Here is a 26505-nt window from a genome sequence, read left to right as displayed (position 1 = left end):
ATCCTGTATTATGAATTTTTTCTAATTTCTTGTATGTGCACATAAGAAAAAAGAACATGAACACACTGATTTAATTAGATCTATATGCACAAATACAGTTGGTATGAGTTGCTGATCCATTATATGAAATAACTCAGCAGTTTCATATTCACAGAGCTGATACGTTTGACTTAATGAAGAAAAAAAATTTTATTTACTCTTAAAAAACAGTCCAAATAAACTGAACATTTAAAAGATTTTTTTTTTTAGCCATCCTAGGTATCTACAGAGGTCAGCATACTGGGCTGAGGGCATCATAAAGCCTCTGTGCAGCCAGTTCCACCATTTCACGAAGGGATTCATCGTCTTCACTTCCTGGCTCGCAGTCAACTGTCTGTGAACAAAAAAAGAACTATGTTAGAACAATGGGCACTTCATGCTCCTTTGCAGCACTTGAAAAATGCTCATAAGGGGAAAGGAAAAAGTAGTCATGAAAATTATCAAAAGCAGCACTGTTTGTTTTTCAATGGTCTGCCAGCATGTAGAGCAGCTCAGAGAAGGCAAATTCTGCTGAGGAACAATAAGCTTAATCTTGAGTCTTATGTCTGATTAATAACTTGTTTCAAAACCATTATGTAAAATGCATAAAGTTCTGTAACTTACATTTAATTAAAAAAATGACATTGCACAAGGTTCAGTTCATGGAGATTTCATTTTATCTGTGAATTCACTCACACTATATATGAGGTTGAGGTTGTAAAACACACACGAGGTACAGGCACCTGTACTTGGGAGTCTCCACACTGATGTTTTCACATCCATGATGACATTTATGACAAAATAAAACTCCAAAGGCCTTAATTTATTACTAAAACAAATCTTCCTAGAGAAAGAGGCTCACCTCAAACACTCAAGTTAATCAACGTTCAAAATGAGAAAAAAAAGTTATTAACATCATTCCTACTCTGTGATTGTTCAATTATTCAGACCAGAGCCTATGCTTTAAAAGCATTTTCTAAGAAAATTGTGGGTTAGCAATCTTTATTTGTTTATTCATAAAATTAGAAAGCTGCTGGAAAATACTGGGTTTTCTTCCAAATGTACTGCATTTGCTGCATAAACATTGCTAGCATTTTTTTTTAATTAAGAACACTGTGTTTTGATACCAAATACAAAAACATTTCCTTAGCAAATGGGTACATGATATTCTCGGCAGTGCTGTGTGCCAGGCAGGAGACTCATCTCTGCCAAACACGGTGCACACAAAAGCAAGTGCTTTGCTCTTACATACCCGAGTCTCCAGTGAAATGTTTGCAGTCTTTCCATCAACTGTGATGCACAGGACAGAGCCATCTTTGGAACTCACACAATCCTCTCCAAACATATCCCTAAAGCAAAGATCCATGAGTGTCAGATGTGGCCAAACAGCAAACTTAGGTTTTTTGATTAACCCAGGGGTTCCAAAGGCACTTTGTTAGCTGAGTTCCTTTCAGCAACTATTATTTAATGCACAGATGTAATTAACAAATACCAATCTAAATTATGATTGGGTGTCATGTAACAGTATTTTAGCAAAACAATTCTGTCATAAAGAAGGGAAGGATTCCTTTGATTTCAAAAGAGGCAGGATTTCTACAAAAGTAACAGAATACACGTCAGAGTAAGTTTTAAAAGACAGTTTAAAAGTTCTTTTTCTTAACCATTTGTAGCATAATTTGGGGAGACAACTTAAAAATCTACTTCTGGAGAAAATACCTGGGCCCTGTATTCAAAATTTTAATGGTGCTGAGAAGTTTTTACTGTACCTCTTCTTTCACTTAATTTCTGGACATCACTAACTGAAGTAAATTTGCATAAAGTACTTTAAAATAACTATCTTTAAAATCTATCATACTGAAATTATTTTATTTACATGATTAACATTTACAATTTTCCTTTAGAAAAGTATATACCAACTTACTGAAGCATGATCTCCATTCTCTTCCTATACACATCCATGTCTATTTTTTTGGAAATTTTGTTTACTGCAGCTGAAAAGAAAAAATAGTTTTACTTTCACAGATATTTGCTGGGAGGGAAAAATGACTAATTGATGCATCCTAGTTCTTAACTGACTTCCACGAAAAACAATCCAAAGGCTATGTAAATATGAATGCTTAAACATTTATAAAGAAAACATATTAAAAAAAGATGAATCAAAGAAATGCACATATTTTAATTATATGTTCCCCGTACTTATCACATTTTAAAATAGAAAACTTTGCAAGTCACATTCTCACTTTTTAATTCTGTTTTTTGTTGTAAACACTCACTACTTCTCACATTTCCCTTGCTTTAAAGTGAAAATAATCCACTTTCATAATTTGTTTATAAACACTGCATTTTCTCTCATTACAGGAAAACACCACATCATGGAAGTGAGGAGCATGCAAAGAATACATAAAATAACACTGGACAGCGAATGTGAGCAGTCACATTGTGCACAGACATTCCTGGAGGATGTTTCAGCATAGAGAAGTTGAAATAAAAATTAAGAGGTAGTTTAAAACAAGTAATTTTTTTTAACATAATTATTTACATATTTGATTGTTAAAGGAGTCAGAAGTCCACAGGAAGAGCTAATTGTGAAAATTAGTACCTTTTTCACTGATGTATACAAAAATCTCTAGATTTAAGTTCTTCTGAAAAACTGGGTTTTAGTTCTTCTAAATCAGCTGAAGAATTCAAAGAACTGAACACACTGATACTTAAAATTTCTTAGAAATTCTTCGTAGAACTTTATAATTGCAAGAGACCGTGCAAGTGTATCTTAAAAATTCACTGGTCCTTAGATAAGATGCAGTAACCAAACATACTATGCAAGATATAACTTGATACTGGAAATGAGGTAAAAGCAGGCAAATGGTCAGCTGAGCAACAGTAATTTAAGATATTTTGATTCCATCTCTTGTGATCCTGTGAACACACTCTAAAACACACAAGCTCAATAACTTTTGGGAATGCTTTTACTCCAAATAATGACTATCCAATAATATTACTGATTAAAGGGTCTGTGTAAGTGTAATTGTAAATTTTTTTCAGCACTGTTTACCTTACTCTGATGTAAAGCAGTCATAGGAATACCACTCATGAGTAGCAATCACAATTTTCAAACAAGAAATGGAAATATTTAAATGAGATGTCATAGACTGCTTATAAACAAAAATCTAAAGTGATTAAGAATTAACTTATTTTAAATAAGGTCATATTTTCCACAGTCAGCTACCAGTTGCCATATAAGAGAAAGTTTCAACAAATGAACATGTCAATAATGAAGACCAAGTTGTAATTCTGTTTTTAAGTAGGAAATCTTACTACCTAATAAGTTTCATAAGGAGATAAGTGCAATAAGGGGATTGCAGTCTATTGCAAAGCATTACGTCCCTCTAAGCTTGATGCCAAAAAAAAAAAAAAGAAGAAATGCCTCAGTTAAATAAGCATACACTAAACTTAGCACCTTTCTGTATTTTGGGATTTGACTGAACTTCCAATATCACTGTTGTCACGGTGTCTGCATACATATCATTAGCAGGATTTGCCACCCACTGAAAGAGGAAAAAAATAAAGTCATAATTTGGACTGAATGAATAATGCAGCATAAAGACAATGTAACATTCACTGCATTCTCCTATTTGCTTTTCTCTGAGTTCCAGCTTCAAATAACTGTCATACATTTTACAGTACATTATTAATTACTTTTAACTTGGTATATTCCAGTAACTTCCCATGAAAAATTCAAATTGAATGTTTCTGAGCACATTTACAAAAGAATTATTAATCACCACAACTATTCTGGGGAGGAAGGAACACCATTAGACGTTATTTCCAAATACTGTTTGCCAAATAAAAAAAAAAAAAAGGCACTGACTCTGCCATTATACTCATGAGTTGTGGCAAAAAAAGAAACTGGCAGTGGCTGAATCAAACGACACAGACCCACACAGGACCACAGCTCAAAAGGACTTCGTTCCAGCTGTCTATCTACTTGTCATCAAACAGAAAACTACTTAAAACATTTCATTCTGCATGGCATCTATGTAGTATTATTTTGCAGAAACTGGAGAACAAAATATTTCTGTCTCCTTCGCTAATTCCCACCTCAAGGACTACCATGCCTGGTTCCTGGATCACAGTAATACTTTTGAAAACCTTCAGGGCCGGTTTTTGTTGGATTTCTATTTCTTCTACATCACCTAAGAAGTGACAATAAATGTTAGCAATAATAAAACTGTACTGAAAGCAAAACTAAGATTAAATAGATAATTTTAAGAATAAGAGGGGTTGTCTGTTATTACCACAACTGCTCAGAGCAGCTCACATAATAGAAGCACATACTCTCTCTTTCCTTACCTGGCAGTATTAATTTCTTTGTTCTGGATTGTTTGGGGTTTTGAGTAGCTAATATTGTCCATTTTACTTGTTTTGAATTCTCACATTTGACTAGCTTAGTACACTGAGGTGAGTACACCAATGAAAAAGAAAACAAACGAGAAATTTAGTGCTCCATTTGCAGAATTAACCAGCTCTTCTTATCCCCCCGAAGGATAACCCATTGCTCACATAAGCACAGACCTCAAACCAAAAGCATTTGTGTGCCAGCTAGCACTTGGGTTATGAGACCTGAACACCAACTGAATATGGGTTTTCTCTTCACCAGTGACATGAACTAGGTTCTGACACTAGAGAAAAAAAATATAAAATAATAATTCTAAACTTTAAATCTGGGAAGGGAACCTGCAAAGTGCCTGTGCCTTTAATGGACTAGGACATGAGCTGACCCTAACTTTTAAAAAAGCTGGACGGGGCCATGAGGGATCATCCTAGTGGCAGGTTTAAATGGCTTTTGTTTTTATTAATTGGATGGCATTACCCATTCTATTTGGGGCTAGAGAGAAAAGATCAATTAGTAAAGTTTCCATCAGAGAAGGCAGAGCACTCACTTTGGGGCCTGACAGGAGACAAAAATGGGCCTATCCTGCCTAAAATGCTCTATCCTGCCATATGCTTACTGTTTTGCAATAGGAACACAGTAGAATTCCCAAAAAGATGTGTCCTGCTTATGAACTGGATCTGCCAGAAGCTGCATGATCTAATGAAAGTTGTAAAATATGTAACAGTTACTGGCAAAGAAACTGCTGCTCAGAAGACCTCTGAAGACTGGAAGTTGTTTCAAAAGTTGCCCGCTATAAATCATGAGCATGTCTTTCCAAATACATACCAGTAAGTTTTTGTAGCTGGTAATAAAGCAGATTAAAAGGGCCTGTATATGGAATGGCTTGTGTCTGTGTTACAGTGCTCATGGCCAAGTCTGTATAATCTGAAAGAAATTTAAAAAGTACATATTAAAAATCATCCCTTTGAATTTACTTCCTAAAAAAAAATAAATTGCCACTACAGATAAATAATGGCATTGATATATTTAAGACAAGAGGGTTGAAAAGGACAATTTGTAAAGAGGAAGGTGGAGCATTTACTATAAGATAAATAATAAATTTGTGGTTAGGAAAACAGCAAGAGCTTGTTATATTATCCTACCCATTAGAGGCAAACAACGAACTCCCCAAGCTCTTCTGACCTTACATTTAATTCTTCTTCTATTCTGAGAATAGATCGATTTCTTGACTAATAAACAGCACAGGAGGACTACACAAATATTTTCACTGTTCTGTAGCTTTTTGCACTAAAAACTAATGACATTTTAGAAACTAGCAGGACTATTGATTGAGGTGCTCTTTGGTTCTCACTGGCATGTTTTATGCATATTCTTGCAGAGGAAGAAGTTTTAAGTAACCAGAAGGGAAATGGAATTTTCCTTCTTTTCTATTACAGAAAGAATAAAAAAGATTTTAAGCTTGAGTGAACAATGAGTTGAATGCCTTTCTACTCACTACAACAGTTCAGAACTTTAGGCAAAACTAAAACAAAATAAAACCAAAATGTTCACTAATTGCTTATCAAATACAAAATTACAGGAAAAAATACTCAGAATTTTAAGTGTTTTAATGACAAAAGAAGGACACAGAAAGTTTCAATTATCTACTGATCACATCACTGTCTTTACTTACTGGAGAGGTCACATGGAGAAAGGATGTGATAGTTAAAATTTCTTTTAACCAGGATTCCAGAAATTCTCTGTCCTTGCTCTGGTTTCTTATCTGCTAAGGATCCCATTACCTGAAAAGAAAAAACACATACAGGGCAACAAGGCAGTCTGAACTATTCACAGTTTAAAGGTAACTATGGAGATGAAATATGGTCTTATCAGAAAAATCAGAGCATAAAATAAACTCTGAAAATAAGAGAAGGTCAGAGTAACCTACAGACCTTCTGAGATGTAACACAAGAAAAATATGAAGAACCAAAAAAACCAAAAAACACAACCAAAACAAAAACCCCCAAACCAAACCCCAAATACAACTAAACACAAAAACCATTCACATACTTTGAGTCCCTGGAAACCATATATAATTTGAAATCAATTAAAAATAGAGGCTTAGAAAACACATGTAGTTTTTATCCCAGAAGAAAATACAGCTGTACAGGTAAGAAAACACTGATTTCATACCTTGGCAAGTTTTTCTCCTCTGAAGTTTAATGTCACAGCTTCAGTATTCCTAGGATTATGAACTTCTATATGAACTTCATCATTATCCTCATATTCCCGTATCAGTGCTGCTTTCAATCTGGCCATTTCATTCTGCTCACCGTGAACTAAAATCTATAGAAAAGACAGTTTTCCTTTTAGCAGAAGTTTCTTTATTCAACCAGACATGTTTAGGAAACAAATTCGCCAAGAAAACTGCCATATTCTGTCTCATCTTTATAAAAATGCAATTTCACGAGGTCACAGTGTATGGAACACTGGCTCAATTACAGTTCTCTGTGTGTCCCTGAATTCTCTGCATTATTCAAAGGCTAAGATTCCACGACCTTGAGTATTAGTTGAAGAATACAAGCAAATAAGCAGAGTGCATTACAGAGATCCCATTTAAGTTTTCATACATTGTTATATTATCAAAGGGAAGTGTTAAGTTCACCAGTGAAAGTCACTTAGCTTTACATTTTTGTGTCTGAGTGTAGACAGTATCAATAAACATACAATTTAGAGAGGATGCTTCACAGTTCACAAGTCACACTTTCCTTTGCCAAGTTAAATCCTCTTTTCTTCTGCTATGATTTGTTTTCTTTCTTATCTGTGCTTGCACACTGTTTGTCCTCCAGTTTCAGATCCCAGTCCCATTTTCACATTCTGGTCCTTCACACCTCCTGCCTCCCATGACTTGCTCATGCTTTTTCCTTGCAAGTGCTGCATTTGTCGTTCCCTTTCTGCAACTTACCTTCAATCAATGTTTTTTGATTTATTTTGGGGCACATTCCACTGAATTATTGCAATACCAGCATCCCCAACTTAACGCTGTCCTATACTGAACCTTACTTGCATAAAACACTGCTGAAATAGATTGTGGACCACAGCACTGTCTGGAAAGTCATCTCCAGGTATCTCACAAGTAGACACTCAAGAGCAAATTCATTTTTACTTTGGTAAGGTAACAGGAGGAAAAATGGTTCAAATCTCCACCTTTTATTATCCAAAGCACAGAAATGCTGGCTCCTGCTAGACACCAATCCCTGCCTTGACTCAAGGCTGTGAATTGGTTTGGTGAATCCCACTCTGGAGGAATGGGCAGCATGCATACTTAACCACATGTGGAGGCTTCAGGGCCCGGATAAATTCACTAGTTTGTTGATAATCTGTGTGAGCAGAGAAAGAAATGTAATCCACAGACATCTTCAGTGGGAGTTTTTGTCCTGACATAGTTGTGATCTCTTCAGGTTCAGACATGATGTGCTAGGAGAAAAAAAAGCACTTTAAATAAAAAATGAAAACCTCCTGTAGTTGCCATGTAACTAATGCTTAACATTGCAAAAATCAATGACATAATACTGGCAGCAACATTAAATGTGAGGAAGTGAAAAAAAGTCTCAAATTTCACAAATGAGAAAAGCATGCACAACACACACTATTTCATCTTGTGCATCCTCAGCAGATCTGGGAGTTCATCCTTCTTCCAGATACATCTCTCTAATTTTACATTGAAATGGTTAACAAGTTTTTGACTTCTATGTCTAAAGGCAAAACTACATGCTGTGGTTCCCCTTAGCTGCTGGAATTTGGAAGGAGGAATTTCATTCTCTACAACCAGATAGTGGCACAACACGTGCCTGATCTCTGACACACAAATTGTGTTTTAATATTGATTTAGGGATTTAACACTGACTCCTAGAATTAGGATTAGGGCTTCCCTCTCAAAAAGTCAAATGGTGGAGTATTCTAAAGATGGAGAAATTGTTCTTTCTGATGACAAGATAACTGCTCCTAGAATAGATTATTCTGTATAATATAACTGGAAATGACCACATGCAGATTTTCTGAACTTTTCATTACTACTAGCCAAAAGCAATCAATTTTGACTATGTAATTATGTGTACCTGACAACAATCTTCTCAGCAAATCCAAGTAAAGACACTTGCTATTGACCAGGTCTTTTTAAACATAACATGGAAACTGCCTCTTATTAAGAAGTTGTGGTGCGTTAGCAACTCACCTTGGCGAGCGTTCCTTCAACGCAGTACCCTGCAATAATGACTCCATTCCTCTTATCTGTGCACCAGCTCTCAAACAACTCCCTGGATAAGCCACTTTGCATCATACCTGGGGAAGCCATGACAACACTTGGGCCAATGTCATCGAAGTGATCCATGCTCTGAGGGGACACACAGTGAGAACATCAGTTACCACAACCCAGACGAAGGATGGCCCAGCTGCACCCTTGAACAACGTACAAGAAGGGCCTCGTGTTCACACATTACACCCCATCCTCATAAAAAGTGCCTTCTGCAGGAAAGTTCCTCTTGCTCATGCCCATAAGGAGTGAACTGCAAGCACAGGGACCTATAGTGAAAGAAATGTGGGGGCATAAACTTCTCTCAACCAGCCCTCTAAACCCTGGGACAGCAGATAACTCAGATATCAACCTGTACCTAATCAACCTATTAGGATATTAAACATGCAAACTATTCAGTAAATATGAGCTTTTCTGTCACCCTCCTTCTTCTGTAAGACAACCTTATCTCAAGCTTACCTTCAGATTACTAATATGCTTGAAAACAAATGGATTGTTGATGTTAATTTGCTTGCGGATTTTGTCGTTCATGGCATTGACATATGTCTGATAAACGGCCATACACTTCTTTGCCAAAGAGGAGGCATAGTAGATAGGGATATCATGGAGTTCAGGATGATTCTGCCAGTATTCATCTAAAAAAAACCCAAAAACAATGAAAAAGAACAACAAAAAATAAATCCACACACAAGAAAACCCACACAATCCCATCCACAGTATTATCTCTGAAATCTGTGCTTCTATTTTAATAATTCTTGTAAAACAGATTTAGCAGTGGGGGTTTTTTCCATTTTTATTACAGAAAATCACAGTCACAGACTTTTTTTTCCCACCTGCTCTTCTGAAGAAGAAAAAGCAGTCACGAGCTAAACCTGTATACAACTAGTTCAAACAAACAGGCAAACACACACGACAAAAATGAACTTCAGATATTTTTGGCAGGTCAAATGCCAACCAGCCACCAACTTCAGCTACAAGGTATAAAGTATACATGTTACACAACAATAAATCTACATTTATGGCAATGGAAGTTTCACCACACCACTGAAATAAAGCTAAAATGTCCCTGTCAAGTGTAATTATATAACTAAGAGCCAGGGACATCTGCACACAGAAATGTTGATGAGAATTCATGATACCAATGTCCTGTAAAACAAATCCATGGAGTTCAAGGTGAGAAGCAATCACCCAGTTATCAAGCCTGTCTTCCTGTATATCCCCAACATTTATATTTTAGAAGCCTAACTGGAACTAAAACAAGAAAAGAGCCTCCACTAACCACAACTTATTTTATCATTGATGACAGTAGACATGACCTTTCCTAAACACATAGAAGAGATCTGAATGCAGCTCTACAAACATAACTTATCTGTTTCCCCATTTAGATACAGTTCTGCTGGTCTAAAAGATATTTACATTGCATAATTGAGGCCAAGTCACCCAAAAATAGAGGTGCACTCTGCTGGCTGTATTTGTGTGTTTACAGTGATATGGCTTCTCCATAACACTTTTGATTTGCAGGCAAAGCTTTTCAAACCCTGTCAGAGAGGCTCACTGCCATGAAATCTTAATAAGCTCAGGTGTAAGGTGGAAACAGCCAGTAAAAGATAACCAACTGCAGGACTTCTGAGTGACATTAAAAGGCTGCACACATCATCACAATTTTCTATGCCGTAACACAGTATTTTATTTTTGTCATACACTTATGGAAAGAAGAAAAACAAAAGACAGAAGTGTGCAGGCTCAACTGTGTAGGCATGTGAGATGCAATTGCATTTTCTAGCTAATTAAGCATCCAATTACATGTCTAGCTTTACTAGATGCATTTTCAATCTTAATCTTTAGAAACTCATTTTAGTATCTGCTCACAGCGAAGAGAGGCCAACAAATTACAACATAATGGCTACACTGAAAATGTAATGGCTAAGACTGAAAATGTTCAGGTTTTATGTTCTCTGTAAAATAAAATTTAAAAAAACCTCAACCAATGAGAAGTGGCAAATAATCCTACAGCATCAAATGCTACCCCATGCCTAGATCCAAATTTCTTGTTAACATTCTAACAGACCAGTAACACATTTTGAAAACAAACTAGTTTCTAATATTAAGCTAAACTGAAATGGAAACTGAGAAGACTTTCAAATGTTTTTAAGAAACTCTTTAGATTCAACACCCCTAAATATAAGTATTTTAAGTTTCAGGTAGTTATCTTTTATCTTGTCAGCATTTGTAGGAGCAAGAAGACTAGTGAAAAAATAACGTGGCAGAGTATGAATAAATGTGCTAAAAGGAAGGAAAGAAACCTGGAACTAATTTATTTTAAAACTGTTTTATCGGAAGTACCTTGTAACACCTATCTGTATATTTTATGTGAAATAGCTTGTCTATGTTCATGTATGATTCTCACCCATTTTTGCTCAAAAGCCTAATTTGCTTTCCCATTATCATTAGGACTCCAGAAGTGCTAGAAGTGTCCCTTACGGTCTTTCCAGCTTTTCCTATAGAGATTTTTTCATTTAGGTTTGTGAATTAAAGGGCAAAGATAGTGGAACTTTGGAAGAAAACACACCCCTATTTTTGGCAGTACAGTTCAAACAGAAGAGCTGTCATCGTGACTGATTACTTTTCAATCTGTAATAACAGTCCCTGATTGCTGAAATCCTGGTTCAATGAGATTCAAAAGTCAAGCACATAGTGCCAAACCATCACCCTTTCCTTTCTAGGTCTCCACCCTACCTCACAAAGCAGAACTGCTGCCTGGTTTGCTGGAGTTTTTGCCTCTGAACAAACATGCATTATACATTCTCAGGTAATTATGGCTGAAGAGTTGTTTAAGGAATTATTTATCTGAAAGACTGCACATGAAAACATTCTCATTTAAGTTTATATGCTTTTCATGAAGAGGAGCTGGGAGGGCACATACCTAAAATTAAAAGCAGTTCTTGAGCTCGACCCAGGGCAAACACAGGAATGAGGCCTCTGCCTCCTCTGTTCACGATGTCGTGAACGGTGTTACAGAATCGCGCCTCTCGCTCCTCCCTTTTCTCGTGAATGTGAGTGCCATACGTGGACTCCTGCACACAGAAAAACAGGATATTCAAGGTGCTGACACAGAAAGTAGTTTTTGATCTTCTCTGAATCCATCAAGAAAACACAGAAAAACATACTGGTGTTAACATGTTGGGGAGGGGAGGGACAGGGGTGAGGTGAAGGGCAAAGTCAAAACCACTCCCAAATTCCCATAACTACCCCCACCAAGGAAAATAACCAAAATTTCTCCTCTCCCAAACCCCTCCAAGCAATTTAGACAGGCAAATCCTGTTGGCAACAAAGAAGTTAGAGCTATTAATTTTGATGCTTAAGAGGTTTCAAATTTAACATACTTATTTTCTAAGTGGAAATGTTGCCACTGCTTGGATGGAGGGGTGATCACCAGTGGTTGACATGGCTCACCAGGGGTACATGTTTAACCACCAGCTTAAAACACAGCAATCACATAAAATACACAGTTTTGATGTGACTTAAAATGAAATTATCAGTTACAGAGAGCAGCTAGAAGGGACACAATAAATGAAAGAATTTTAAGTCTTACTCTGAAAGATCCCAAAGTTCGTTCCAGTTGAAACTGTTACCTTTAAAGTTTCCCCTGAGCTGCTGATTTTCCAAACATGGATTCAGAATAAAACCATTTCACACAGAAAAACAAAACAAATCAAAAGTATAGAGGGCATCTCCACCCAGGAACAATTCTTAACATAGTTGGAAGTAGGTTAGAATCTACTAAAGAAGGATACCTGGCTAAACTGGGATTTGTACAATGCAAGACAAAACGTAGTAAATCTCCTGTCTAGAAAAGGTTTGTCTAGAGCCTTAAGGGACTTCATCAGAAGAATTGGAAAATGAAAATTAGACTTTTTAATACAGTGGAAAGCAATGTCAGAGTGTTCTGAACACCCAAGTGTTTGGATATTTAACACAAATCACACACTACCATTAAACCTCCACTGTCTTTGTCATTCCATTTTAGCTTTAATTAAGTCATATCTCTCTATATATTTAATTACTAATATAAAGCAATAATTTTGTAAAACTTACAATTATAAGAATATCAGGTTTAATATTGGGAATCTCAGCTGCCATCAGATGTCTGTCTTCCTGCCTTGAGAAATCACCTGTATATAAAAGCTGTTGAAGACAAAGAGGAGCAGGTATTATGGTTACAGGTTCTACCAGGACAGCAGCCTTTAAAAAGCTGTTCCACAGGACAATTTTTTTTAAGCAAAAATGGTTTAAAGGAATTTATGATAAGAAAGGTCAGCTTTAACTAAGACTCTTCTGATGTGCTTACAAAATTAGGTCAGTAGTACCACACTACAAATATTTGAACTCCAGTAGTAAAGGTACTTCAAGTAGTACCGTAATTCCAACATTGGAGACATAAAGGTGCCATTTCTACCTTTTTGCATACATGCACTGACTCTTAAGAAGTAAAAATTGACATAACATTAAAATACAGCAGGTCCTAAGTGGAAGTAAATAGAAAACTACATTTACATATCAGAAGGCAAATATAATGAATAATCTAATAAAATAACTTATTAAAAATTTTCTGATACTAAAAAAAAGTAGATTTTTTCCAAATGGAACGATCACATACCCCGTTACACCAAGAAGAAATTTTTACTCTTATTTTTAATGGATTCTTTAACTGTAGGGTGGAACGCAACTCTCTGTGCCCAAACTGATGGTTTCAAAACTCTTTGTGCCTAAAATTAATAATAATCCAATTTCTTTAGGTACTTTAGCATAAGAGTGTCATGAGAAAAACAAAACTCACGTACTTTGACAAATGCCATGTGGGCACTTGAGACAGGCAGACACGGCAAATTAGAATTACAGAAACAAACACCTGTTCATAGATGTTACTAAAATGCAGTTTCCATAAGACTGACTCAACTAACAACTACCTCTGAGCAGACCAGCAGATCGGCAAGGAAAACTACACATTTACTGGTTCCAAGTCTGAATCATATCTCAGACTCCCACACAATCCAAACATCTCACCTAATTCAATATGTGTCACTTGCCAGTGACTCAAAGACATTAAATACCTGTCCTAGATCAAGGCCTCCCACCCTGATTTGAATCCAAGTCCATTTGACAGCTCCAGCCACAGTGGTGGGACTTAATATGCAATAATAAATATTTAATCACTACATTAGAATTGAGGCTTAATATCAACTTGTGTAATGAAAATAAAATACCTTCACACCAGCTATTTCAATCATAAACATGGCTGCTCCCAGGACGTGGCCTGCGTGGTAACACCAGAATTTGATTCCTGCCACCTCCTTCACTTCATGGAAGTTGATGGTCTCGATCTTGTCCATGCTCTCTTCGAGGTCTGTCTCTGTGTACAGCATGTCATCCGCTGAGATGTTACTGGATAGAAGTGAAGTGGCTGAGTATCAGTTCATCCTAACAGCTGGAAAAAACACTTCCTGATTTTTCCCCACTGACAGTAAGACTTCCAGCCCACGTCTCCTGTGTTAGAATCAAGTCCAGGTACTCTGATGTAGCTCACCTAAGGAGAGTTAAAGCTGCTTTCTTTTGAAAGGCCATGCTGGGACACCCTTCTCAGTTCAGAATCTGCTCTGTGTTTCTCTAAAAGTACCAAGAGATCCCCAGCCCTGCCCAGAGATCTGCCATTTAGCTTGTAACAGTCCTGAAAAACCACACTGATCCACACTTTTCCCATCAGCCCAGGACAAACAAGTTAAAAGAGGACTGTTTATCGGGTTTCTCACTCAGGCTCAAATCTGCTGAGTTGAGATATGCTCATTGCAGTCTCATAGAAATGATGTCTCAAGGCATGTAACGCAAGGGAAAAAGAGGTAAAAAAAAAAAAAGAAAGAGAAAAATCCCCAACATATAAGTAACATTTTTCCATACTTAATCTGCCCTTGTCCTGAAGAGTTACTTGCATCTTTAGGGGCTTAAAATTAACTACTTCAGTGAAGCTTAAGAAAAAACTTACATTAAAAAGCATGAGAACAAAAGTGTGTCTTAAGAGAGATGGGGAAAAAAAGGGATACCACTAAAGTCCAAATAAGGCAAATGAAAAGAATGAGAGAAAAGAAGGGAATATTTTTTTTGATTGATAGGAAATTACTTGAGAGACACATGAGGCAGTAATATGATTCATTACTTCTAACCTGGTTATATATAATGTTTGCTACTTGTGACAACATCTATGTTCATCCAGCCACCTTTGGTGGCTTCATCTTAAATTTCCTCTTGGATATATAGGTGAAATAATCCAGGAACTGAAGAGACAACCCACAGTTTATCTTACCTGACTTTAACATAGTCTGAAAGAAGCCATCTGTAAATAGCTTTTGTGGCATGAGTCATAAACGTCCTTCCTTTAAAACTTGTTTTCTGCAAAAACCACGGTAAAGCCCCACAGTGATCTAAATGGAAACTTAAAATAGACACACACATCCAGTTAATACATTCATATCACACAGCACTAATATATAACATATATAATTCACTACTTCACTGAATTCACGTGGTGTCATGAGAATTCAGAAACAGAATTTTCAACCTTGTTGCTAACTGTGCTGGTCTGTATTCTGCACAATAGTGACTAGAAACACAACCAAGAAAAAGTGAGAATAATACAGAAAATTCTCCATTAATTGCCAAGGTTTTACGTAATACCAGAATTAACTTTCTCTTGTAATTCACATATGAATTTAGAGGGAGAAAAATAAGAGGAACCAGCGACACAATCAACATCAAAGATATAAGACAGCTGACAAATATGATCCTAATTTTCCATGTTGCATGCTATAGCACACTATAGATTAAAACATGATCTACTAAAATTAAATTATTTGTTCACAATTTTAGTTTGACACATCTTAAGAAACTACTTTTAAAATACAGATAGAACAAGCATATACCACAAAACCTCAGGATTTTACAGGTACCTGTTTATGACTGGTTAAATCATTTACAAATGGCTCTCCTCGTCTCTCAGCCACTAAGCAATACTTAAACCACATTCTACTTTGTGTAGAAAACTCACTCTAGAAGCTGTCACAATGATGTTAAAGCAGGCCAGGTTATTAAAAAGAGTCAAAAATCACAGCAAACTCAAAGGAGAGTTGTAATGTCAAAAGTGAATGAACACCCTTAACATTCAGTCCTTAATCCTAAGTAAAGATCCTTCAGAGTTTTTTTAAAATAAGCTGGAAACTAACATTTTACAATACCATCTATATAAGACCTATTTCCAGCCTGTCTTAGTATCCTAGAAGTGAACACAGCTCAGACCATGACATCAGTTATTTGTGTTTTTAGGTGCAACTTACTGACTAATGAGGAGCAGATCGATCTCAGCAGGATCTATCAAATCAATGTAAGGAAGAGCATCCATTCCTTCCAGCCCAGGATGGATTCCACAATCAAGCTGAAAAATGAAAGAAAGTTATAGCTTCTAACAGAACATACGAAAAGCCCTCTTCCATTTTGGTCTAAGATGTATTTATTAGGGACTGGTAACTTTTAGCATCATGCAAAAAAAAGTATTTTTTTCAATAAACACTGCTTTTAGCATTGGATTTCATATAGAATGGTTTGGCTTGTGAAGGACATCAAAGATCATCTAGTTCCAACCCCCCTGCCATGGACAGGACACCTTCCACCAGACCAGGTTGCTCCATCCAACCTGGCCTTGAACACTTCCAGGGATGGTGCATCCACAGCTTGTCTGGACAACCTGTTCCTGTGCCTCACCACCCTCACAGTGAAGAACTTCTTCCCAACATCGAGTCTAAATCTCTCCTCTTTTACGTTAACCCCCCCCCCTTATCCTGTCACTACACGCTCTTGTAATAAGTCTCTCCCCAGCTCTTTGTAGGCTCCTCTGGGGACTGAAAGGCTGCGCTAAGGTCTCCCCAGAGCCCTCCCTTCTCCAGGAGAACAGTCCCAACTCCCAGCCTTCCCCCCAAAAGGAGAGATGCTCCAGCCTTCTGACCATCTTCGTGGCCTCCTCTGCACTGGCTCAGCAGGTCACAGCATCGCTGGGCTTCTGTCTAAATGACTTCTCTCCACTGGGAAACTTTGTTCACAATTTTGTACCACGCAAGCCTTCAGCCACACTTCAACACCACCTGACTACACAGAACCAGTGTGCAACTTATTTCAGCCACCAGCTGAGAACATCACTGGAAATGGTGATGAGAAACACCTATGTGTTTATGTGTGACTATTCTGTTGGTAAACATTAACCTTAAGTTCCACTAATCCATAGAATGTGAAAATTTTAGAATCTGCACTTTGGACATATATATTTTGTTTAGGTACATGGATTTATTTTACAGGACAGTCTCTGTGGTCTGATTTCAGTGTGGAGAATTTAAGCTGAAGTACTGTAATGAGAGGTCATACAAATACATTCATGCAATAATTACCATTATTTTTCTTCCTTTAAATTCCAGAATAATGCATGACCTTCCTACTTCTTGGCCAGCACCTCTGCAAAAGGATATCAAAGTCAATGAGGATTAAAACAGCCCACAGCATACATACATAACTTCTACACTGGATGCCTTCATTGGGATTATTCATCTGTTCAGAAATAACAACTGCGCAGTCCTTTTAAGATCAGATATTTAAAGTAACTGAAATTACATTTATCTTATGGTCGTATTATGGATATGAGACCCTAGAGTTATATTTATGGGTATGAGACCCTATGCAACGCAATAAAAATAATCTGTTTGAGGAAATCTGGTTTTTACCGCATATCTGAGCACTCGGCTCTCAAATCACTGACAGTACATGGCATGGAAAGCTTACTTAAATAACAAACCACCTCGGGCTGAATAAGTCCGAAGTAGCATCTTAGCTGTTCAGAAGAGAACAAAAACATCCTCAGACTGCAGTGACATCTCTGCCGGGGAAAGAAAAGCAACTTCCAACACTACCGCATCCACAGACCCCCGTCCCCCCTAGCCCCCCGCTCCCGGGCGCGGGTCCCGGCGCTCACAGGGGCCGGATGAGCAGCTGGTCGCTCTCCTCGGCCGGGATCAGCGCCTCTGCTTTGCGCTTGGCCGACATGGTGCCGATCCCCGCCCGCCTTCCGCTCTCCGTTCCCCGCTCCCGCTTCCTGCGCCCGCCCCCGCGACCCGGAACGGCATCGGGAGCGGAGAGCGGGGCCCGGCGCTCCGGGGCGGCGGCGCCGGACGGGGCTGAGGGAGCGGGGTGAGCGCTCCGTCGGTATCGGGGGATCGCCAGGAACAGAGGGAGGGGGGGAGGAACAGCAGGGGCGGGATGCGGCGCTGCCCTGCCCGGGTGCTCCGGGCTGCTTCCCGCAGCCGCAGGGGCAGAGAGGCACCGAGGATACTCGTGTGCTCAGCCGGGAGCTGCGGAGAGATCCCTCATCGCCTGATGCCGCAACATCGCTCGCGAAGAAGGGCATGCTAAGCTTTTGTGCCTTTGAGTTGTGTCTTTCGCGGAGAGTGCAGGCAGAGCCGGCAGCTTTGCTCTTGTGGCGGCAGCAGCTGCTGCGAAGGAGGGGCTGCCGGATCCAAGCCGGATCCATGCCGGATCCTCGCTGGAGGCTGGAGCAGCCCGGGGGATGCGGGTGTGCCGGGTACCGCGGGGCCTTGTTGCTGAGAGCGGCTTTTAGCCTGCCAGGGACGAAGTGTTTGCTTAAAGAGGGACCCAGCAGCGGTCTGGGGACTGTAATCCATCACTGCATCTAAGTTCCCTCTTGTGCGTCTTCCATTGTTTTCTGCAGTGTGAACTGTCTTCCTTCGTCCTCTTTCTTCCGCCTGCTCAAAGTTTCTGAAGTTTGTAATTAAAATATTCGTTCCTGAGGCTGAGAAATAGGGTTTCAGCAGTCCCTGACTGGGAGCCACCATCCTGCTGCTTGACACTGCCCAGCCAAATGTTAAGTGGAGCATTTGAAGTAGTAGAGCAGATACAGGGAAAATGCTTCTGGAATGCTCACAGGACGCCCAGCAACTCACTTCTAAGGCAGTAAATGTAATACGCATTTTGCTTTAATTTTCAGGAGTATGTTAAGTAGTAATGACTGCTCCTACAAGTATTCCAATCGGTAGTTCTTCATAAATAGGTTTGGATTGGGTTTTAGGAGCTTTTTGAGGAAGGTTGAGTTTTTTGTTTGTTTGTTTTACATGAAAGTGTAGTCATTGGAGCAGGGATTGCATTGGATGCACTTCGTAGGGCACTTAGATGTTAGCCACAAAATCATCAATGCATTTAGGTGGGAATATAAATTTTAAATTTTGTCTTGTTTCTCAAACTAAATCTATATGTGCATTAGAAACTGACCTTTGCAACAGACTTTAAACTAGGTAGTGGCATTTTTTGATGATTCAGAAGGTTAGGGAAGTTTTAGCACAGAGCTTGAGGAACTTTCTCCAGCCACACACAAAGAGCACCAGAGGAACATTCCTACACCCATTCCAAGAGTCCTTTACAAGTGTCCATTTTTTGTCCCTTTGGACACAGTCACTGGTGTTTGCCTGGAACTCCTTCCCTTGATGATATAACTAGCTTTAATTTTTATTTTTCCTACCTAGAAGGTCTTCCTTGATCCAGTTATGAAAAGATGTTTAGAAAAGGAAAAAAGCGACACAGCAGCAGCAGCTCCCAAAGCAGTGAAATCAGCACCAAAAGCAAGGTAAGCTGAATGTGGTGCGTTCTCTCTTTGTGAAGCACTTTTGTTTGTTACAAGGTGACAGTTCAATGGTTCTCTTGCACAGATGGCAGGATGTGATTTCCATAACATGCCATGTTCCACAAGGAGAACTTTCTACTTCTGGTACTCAGATTCTTTTGTGAGAATTAAAAATACCCATCCATTATAAAGCCCATATATTCTGAGATGAATGCTCAGTTGCTTCCATGGTGAAACACACAAACACAAGATTATCTGGCAGCACATAGTTAGGTTTGGAGGAAAAATTTCTTCTTAAATCTTGTCTTTAAAGAAGGTGCCTGGTGCTAGGTACCAAGAATGAGTTTATTCTTCAATACTAGTTGGTTTCTGAGTAACTCTGAAAGGGATTAATTTTGAATAATGTGTCCATTTTGTCTGGTAGGTTTTGCAATGATCAGTAGGCTATTCTGGATTTTCCAAGGTGCTGTTTCACTTCCCTTGCACTGCCATTTTATTTCAAGCATTGGTGACAAACATGTAATTGTTAATTTCTTCAAGTTAAGATGCAGTCCACCAGAAAACTGTGGACATAACCTTAAGGTTCATTTTCTCTTTTTGTCTTATTTCCTCCTTCTTTCAAAACATCTGTGGACTTTTTAAGGGTTCCTGCTGAATTTATATCAGTCTAATCTGCATTGAGAGAGAAAGGTAATTTCAGGAAAGAAACAGGTGGCATTGTTTTTTCCTCCCCATTTTACAGTGCTGCAGAAGTAATTGGAGCATAAACACAAGTTTTATTTTTAAAAAAGAGTTTAGGAAGGACATCTAGAAGTGAATTGTTAATACATTCTCAGTAACTTTCTGATGATGCTGTTTATTTTTCTTAGTCTGTAGATTCCAGTCTTGGGGGACTTTCCAGGTCCAGTACTGTGGCCAGTCTAGATACAGACTCCACAAAAAGTTCAGGTATGTAATCAGAGGTTGAGCAGATGTGGATAGAGCAGGATTAACTTTATGTGTGTTCATATAAAACAGCAGCAAATGGAAAAGGTTAAAAATAGTTATTTTCAGTAATAGTGAGTGAATCTAGATAGCCTGGTGACTTATGCGTGCATAGCCCTAGGCCTCTAAAGTATTATTAATGATTCATCTAGGATTAAGTCACTGTTTTTGAAGTAAAGTGTCTGAGTAAGAGAAACTTAATTGTGTTACTGGCCTGTTACCAGCATAAATCAGGTATAGCTTTTTGGATGCTGTTTCCTGCTTTTCCAAATTTACGTTTGCACTGAGATAATGGAAATAAGATTTGGTTTTACTTGTTCTTGCTCACCAGATCACAGTGTATCACTGTTGGGCCAAACAGGTAATTTAAAACAAACAGATAGAGAAAAATAGAACCATCTTTTCTATGTTTTCTGATTCAAGGTTTTTAACTCCAAATTTGAATCAGTATAAACTGTGATGTATCTTGGATTCATATGAAACTGCTGCTTTTACCAGGGGCTGTTCTGAATCAGCCCAAGGCAGTTCTTTAAAGAGGAGTGATAAGTGTTTGATGAAAGTCTGTAAAATAAGGGAATATGATAAGATAGCCCTGTTAACACCACTTAGAACAGCATTACGATTCTGGAAGTCTTCAGAACGTCTTTGTTTTGTTGCAGGACAAAGCAATAGTAATTCCGATACGTGCGCAGAATTCAGAGTTAAATATGTTGGTGCCATTGAAAAATTGAAATATAATGAGAGCAAAAGTCTTGAGGGGCCATTGGACTTGATAAATTACATAGATGTTGCACAGGTAAGTGGGTTACAAAAGACAGTACCAATGATGTTGGAACATCTTAAGCTTAGGTGTGTTCCTTTCACATTATCACATGATCTGTCTTTTTTTGTAAATTTTAGACTTACTTGAATAAAGTAGCACATTTAAAAAAAAAGCATTAAGCTATGAATCTCAAAAGCCATCACACTCAGTTCTGTCATGTTGAGTAACTGGGAAGATGCACCCAAAATGCCGTTCTGCAGAAGTGAAGGCCTTTTCCATGAGTCCTTACTGAACCAGTATCCCAGCTGAAAGTTGTTATGTTGCCTCCAGCACTATTAAAATTAGTATCCGGGAAAGAATATCTCCTCCAGATTTCCTCAGTACTGTAGAAGTTTTCCTGCAGAGGAAAACATCAAGTTTCTGCTCATAATCCCTCATGAACCTGTGACCAAAGAACCTGAATAATATTTGGGCTATCCTTGCCAAACTGTGGTTTCTTGCACTTACTTTTTGTGCTAAAAGCCATAACTGGTTGTTCTCATTAGGTAGCTGATTGTTTAAAAGCACAGAATGCCTGTTTATCATACAGCAACTTGGCATTTCAAGAATCTGAATACATGCTAAAACTGTTTTTACAGCCAAGTAACGAAGTGCTGCCAGTGTGGAACACGGATCACCTCGGGTCACTGCAGCATGACAGACTGTGCATGATTTTTCAGCCGATCTGATTTGACTACAGGGCCAAACTCTCCCCTGAGATGATAAATTCCTTTCTTGAAGCATGTAATATTTAGAGTAGAATAGAACAGAACAGAGTGTTGCAGTTGGAAGGGACCCACAGTGATCATCAGCCCAACTGCCCAACCACTTCAGGGCTGACCAGCAGTTAAACATGTTGTTAAGGGCATTGTCCAAATGCCTCTTAAACACTGACAGGCTTGGGGCATCAACCACCGCTCCAGGAGGCCTGTTCCAGGGTTTGGTCACCCTCTCAGTAAAGAAATGCTTCCTAATGTCCAGTCTCCCCTGAATATATTTCACATGCTGTGAAGAGACCGGATGAGGCCGTGAGTGGCAGGAAGACCCCACACAGCAGAATCTGAGCAGAGTTCGTGGTGTTGCTGTCCCAGTGGACCCAAGTACACATAAACACGTTTTCTGTTATGTATCTTCATTGTTCATGTTCTTCTGTCTGCACTAAAGGCTTTTGTTTGTTTCCCTCCAAAGCAAGATGGAAAGTTACCTTTTGTTCCAGGTGAAGAGGAGTTTATTATGGGAGTTTCCAAATATGGCATTAAAGTTTCAACATCTGATCAGTATGTAAGTGCTTCACACAAACTTGTCTTTCTGATGAGAGTTGAAAAGTGCCTTCATTTATTTCTCTGATGGATGATCTATGTGACTAAAATGTCATTTCTGACTTTAAGCAAAAGTCAAACAAACAAGCTCTCACAGCAGCACTCCTTCACGTCATATCTCCACAGGCTTCTGTATTTTCCTGACAAAAAGTCATTCCTTTTGAGATAGAGCACCAGAAGAAAGGCAAGCAAGCGTATATGCTCTTTGGGCACATCTTCCTTTCCCTGTGGCTTTCTTGCCATTCTCTCATGGGGAAAAGTAGTGTGACTGTGGTGGCCAAGACCAATGGTTCCTCAGCCTGCAGTTCCCATTGGTGTTATTGTGGAGAGGGAAAAACAAAAGACGGGGTTTTTTAAGAATACCTGAGTTGCCCACCTTTTTAAAGTTCCAGCCTTGCATTCCTGATCCAAGAGTGTGAATTCACTCCAGCAGTAAAGCCTCACGATTCCACTTTATTGATCAAGCCTACTTTTTGTTTGCATCATTTCCTACTTGCTGATTTTCCCTCAGTGCATTTCAAGTAGCTTTTTTGCTAAAAATAAAAATCCGGTCTCTTCCCCAGGGCCCTCCAGTTGCCTTTGTGTAGCTCTGTATTGCAGCCGTGTGGTTTCCTTCTGGTTGCCCTCAGAGCCCCAGATACCATAAATACTTGGCCTTATGAAGTCATGACCCATCAACAACCCAGCAGTGCCTGCTCATAAAAGCTTTGAGTATGAGGACAGAGAATAGCATTGCTCAACAGCTGAATGCTCTGAAGGGAGCCAAAAAGTTTCCTCTGGTCCCTTCAGAAAAAAAGCACTTGTTTCTAATGCCTGGGAGGAAGGGTAGTAGTTGTTACTCAGACTTTGAATTTTTTGGGGTTCTGTTTTTGCTGTCCTTCTAAATTCTTAATTCTCATTAAAACAGAAGTTACACTATTACTTGAATTCCTTTGTGCTTTGATAAAGATCTAGTAGGTAATTTTAAGACTGTCATCCATCATTTTTCTGTCTTAGAGCTGAAAGCATGCACAAGCTGATAAAGCCTGTGGTTAAGCTAGCTTGCATTGAAGTTTTATTGCATTGCATTCTGTGTCCCAAATTCTGGCTTTTTGCATCTGTGTCACTGTTGACATTTAATTTGTCCTTTAGTATGTGAGTTCACTAAGCTCTTTTCTTAGAGTTCCAAGGGGATAGGAGAGGAGGAAATTAATTTAGAAGGAGACTGTGTACTTCAAATAATTTCATCCTCCCTCTCCTGGTGATAATCCACATGCATGTTAGCACTGTAGCAAGTTCAAGGCAAGTAACTCTTGAAAGTTACTAATAATTTGGTGAACAATCTTGGCATCTTTCATACAGAGACTAGAAGGTTGATCCAGTAAGTTCCACGTGGGCTCCAGCTGCCCTGGGAGTGGTGTGATGGTTGGTGATGGTGTGAGCAATTGTGAGCAACTGCCGAGTGAGCGTCAGGGAGGGAGATGTTTTTCAGCAAGGTGACCTTTAAGAGCTCTGGTGGAGGGCTCTCCCTTGAGGGTTTTGTGGCAGGCAGCAGCTCACTGTCCATTTTTACAGCTTCTGTATCAAGCACCCTTCAGCTGCTGACAGGGCCAAGGTGTTCAATGCCTTGAACATGGAAACAGAGCTGTCTTGAGTTGCTAAGGCCCTGGAGATGGTATGACTGGAATAAACCAGATGAGTATGATTGGAGGGCGGGATGGCTGGACAAGAAAGGCTTTGTTGTAGGGTAGGTCTGCAGAGACCTTGTACTGGATGACTTTAACCAACCCCTTTTTGGAAGGGCCAAAATAAGAAGTGTTGGGACTATGGTGAAACCCTGCAGGGGTGGTGGAGAGTGGAAGTGTCCCAGACAAGGTCTGTGGAACAATCAGGACATACCCTGTGGCTCAGGCCACAAACAGCCTGGCTACAGCCACATGGCTGCTACCTCCCAAAGCAAATGACCTTGTCTGTACCCTGTTTTGGGACAAGTTTCTTGTGTGTACAGAACTGAGACAAGGGATTGTCTGGAAAAATACAGGAAAAGTAAGAAGCTGTTTTAATTTACATCTGTGCCTGAGGTACAGAGTGTCCCACCTGTCCCAGAGGGTGAATGAGGGTAGGTGGAAAGTGAATGCATGCTTTCCTAGTATGGACAGCAGTGTAGTCATAGAATCATAGAATGGTTTGTGTTGGAAGGGATTTTTAAGATGATGAGTTCCAGCTCTCTGCCATGGGCAGGGAAACCTCCCACTAAACCAGGCTGCTCAAAGCCCCATCCAACCTGACCATGAACACTCCAGGGATAGGGTATCCACCACTTCCCTAAGCAACCCGTGCCAGTTCAGTCTAAACCTACTGTCTTTCAGCTTAAAGCTTTTTGTCCTATCACTCCATGCTCTGTGAAAAGTCCCTCTCCAGCTTTCTCGTAGCCCTTTCAGGTACTGGAAGGCGCTAAAGGTCTTCCCAAGAGCCTTCTCTTCTCTAGGCTGAACAACTCTTAGCTTGTCTTCATAGTCCACACAGGAACGTAATTCTAAAATAGAAGCAAAAATTTAAGCTAAAGTTGTGTTAAACTGCCACTTTTTAAAATCTTTAAACTCTCAATTTTAAAAAAAAAAATTACTACGGAATATTTTTATCCTGTAAATAAATCTGAAGTATTCTTTCGTAAGAGAGAATATAAACATGTGGAAAACTGAAGTAGCTGTTGCACTGTTCCAGAGTAACTTCTATTTGCTATGTGGTTTCAGGACGTGTTACACAGGCACGCTCTCTATTTAATTGTACGGATGGTCTGCTATGATGATGGTCTGGGAGCAGGAAAAAGTTTATTGGCTTTGAAGACAACAGATGCAGCCTCTGAAGAATGCAGCCTCTGGGTATATCAGTGCAATAGTCTGGTAAGAGTTTATGCTTACAGTTTTTAATTTAGGTATCAGAATTTTGATTGTAAAGGGAGATTCTAAAACCTCAGGCCTATGTGAAGGCTTTTGGCAGAAGGAGGATTGCTCAATTAAAAAAAAAAAAAAGTATAAATGCACTGGCTGAGGAGGGAGAACAGCCCTGCATTTCATCAGCTTTGAAGAAAACACCTACATTCCCTAAAATTGCCAGTGAAAGTACACACCTGAGAAAGCTCTTTTCAGTCTAAATCTGCAATCTAAAGAGTGCTGTGGTAGCTGCTGGGGACAATCCTGCACTTGTACTTTCAAAGAGAAGTATCTCGTATGATGGGACAGAGCAGGGAGGGACCAAGCAATAATTTTGGTAGTAGAGCATGCAGTCATCTTTGTAAGCAAGGGAGGTGATCCCTTCTTAAGAGCAGGAGAAGCCACTGTCGGGATGCTCCGATGACACAGACCCTGAGCTGGCAGCACTGGGGGAACACAAGAAGTGACGTTCTGAATGCTGGGCTGTGCTCTGATGACAGCCAACAACTTTGCTTCAAAGGAGCTTGTTCAAAACAGCTTCCCCGTGTCAGTGCAGGCCAAAGAAATGCAATCTGGTCTCACTTGTGCTACTCCATATCCAAGGGAAGGGTAAAGGTCACATTCTGCTTTAAATGAGGTCTGAGAAGTTCTTCAGAAAGTGTTAACGTGTGTGTTTGTGTTTTTTAGGAACAAGCACAAGCCATTTGCAAAGTGTTATCTACAGCCTTCGATTCAGTTTTAATGTCTGAGAAGTCCTGATTTTTGTGGGCAGCACGTGAGTGTGTAGTACAAGGGGCCTTTGTGATACCACAGACTGGCTGTAGCCACACAATCCTCAGAGAGACTGGCTGTGCAAAGAGCCACACACCCTTGCACACGGTACTCTGTCATTCCTCAAACATGACTTGAAGAAGTTATTCCATCTTCAGGTTCCAGGACAAGAATTTTATATTTAACATGATTTTTTTTTCCTAAACCATGTTTTGTATATTATTGTCAATATTGTAGAAATGTAAAATAAAACTGACACTTACTTATACCTCCTTGTCTGAGAAACAATTTTTTA

The 26505-nt window shown here is 39.1% G+C and overlaps 2 protein-coding genes across 5 annotated transcripts; one reads left to right on the top strand and one right to left on the bottom strand.

Annotated features, from left to right (window-relative positions):
* Positions 1-170: 170 nt before the first annotated feature.
* Positions 171-17917, bottom strand: CPSF3 (cleavage and polyadenylation specific factor 3). Its single transcript, XM_050315839.1, is given in 19 exon segments — positions 171-373; positions 1271-1367; positions 1940-2009; positions 3476-3563; positions 4117-4211; positions 5237-5335; positions 6084-6192; positions 6584-6736; positions 7721-7867; positions 8625-8783; positions 9162-9337; positions 11626-11776; positions 12798-12887; positions 13967-14144; positions 15058-15186; positions 16085-16182; positions 17186-17249; positions 17764-17846; positions 17849-17917. Coding segments are annotated over 19 exon segments (2154 nt in total). The 5' UTR covers positions 17915-17917; the 3' UTR covers positions 171-271.
* ITGB1BP1 (integrin subunit beta 1 binding protein 1) lies at positions 17902-26478 on the top strand. Of its 4 annotated transcripts, XM_050315842.1 has the most exons (7): positions 17902-17978; positions 19325-19425; positions 20292-20370; positions 21066-21202; positions 22397-22489; positions 25260-25409; positions 26127-26478. In XM_050315842.1, exons 2-7 carry the CDS (start codon positions 19354-19356, stop codon positions 26196-26198), a joined length of 603 nt encoding a protein of 200 aa, XP_050171799.1. In that variant the 5' UTR covers positions 17902-17978; positions 19325-19353; the 3' UTR covers positions 26199-26478. The 4 variants fall into 4 exon arrangements, with proteins under 4 accessions (XP_050171799.1, XP_050171802.1, XP_050171801.1 ...); XM_050315845.1 differs by lacking the exon at positions 17902-17978 and having other exon boundaries at positions 18792-19425; positions 22373-22489; XM_050315844.1 differs by lacking the exons at positions 17902-17978; positions 19325-19425; positions 20292-20370 and having other exon boundaries at positions 21071-21202; positions 22425-22489.
* The last annotated feature ends 27 nt before the right edge of the window (positions 26479-26505 follow it).

This window comes from Myiozetetes cayanensis, unplaced genomic scaffold (genome assembly GCF_022539395.1).
Source record: "Myiozetetes cayanensis isolate MyiCay16 unplaced genomic scaffold, myiCay2020 scf2-11, whole genome shotgun sequence".
Classification (NCBI taxonomy): domain Eukaryota; kingdom Metazoa; phylum Chordata; class Aves; order Passeriformes; family Tyrannidae; genus Myiozetetes; species Myiozetetes cayanensis.
The sequence above is the reverse complement of the archived record's forward strand: the minus strand, read 5'-3'. Positions and strand labels throughout refer to the sequence as shown.

Bases quoted from the DNA above. Each gene is read 5' to 3' on its own strand.
- ITGB1BP1 (XM_050315845.1), top strand. From the start codon at position 19,354: ATGTTTAGAAAAGGAAAAAAGCGACACAGCAGCAGCAGCTCCCAAAGC. The intron at 22,490-25,259 runs GTAAGTGCTTCA...ATGTGGTTTCAG, and splicing joins TTTCAACATCTGATCAGTAT to GACGTGTTACACAGGCACGC. The intron at 25,410-26,126 runs GTAAGAGTTTAT...TGTGTTTTTTAG, and splicing joins TATATCAGTGCAATAGTCTG to GAACAAGCACAAGCCATTTG.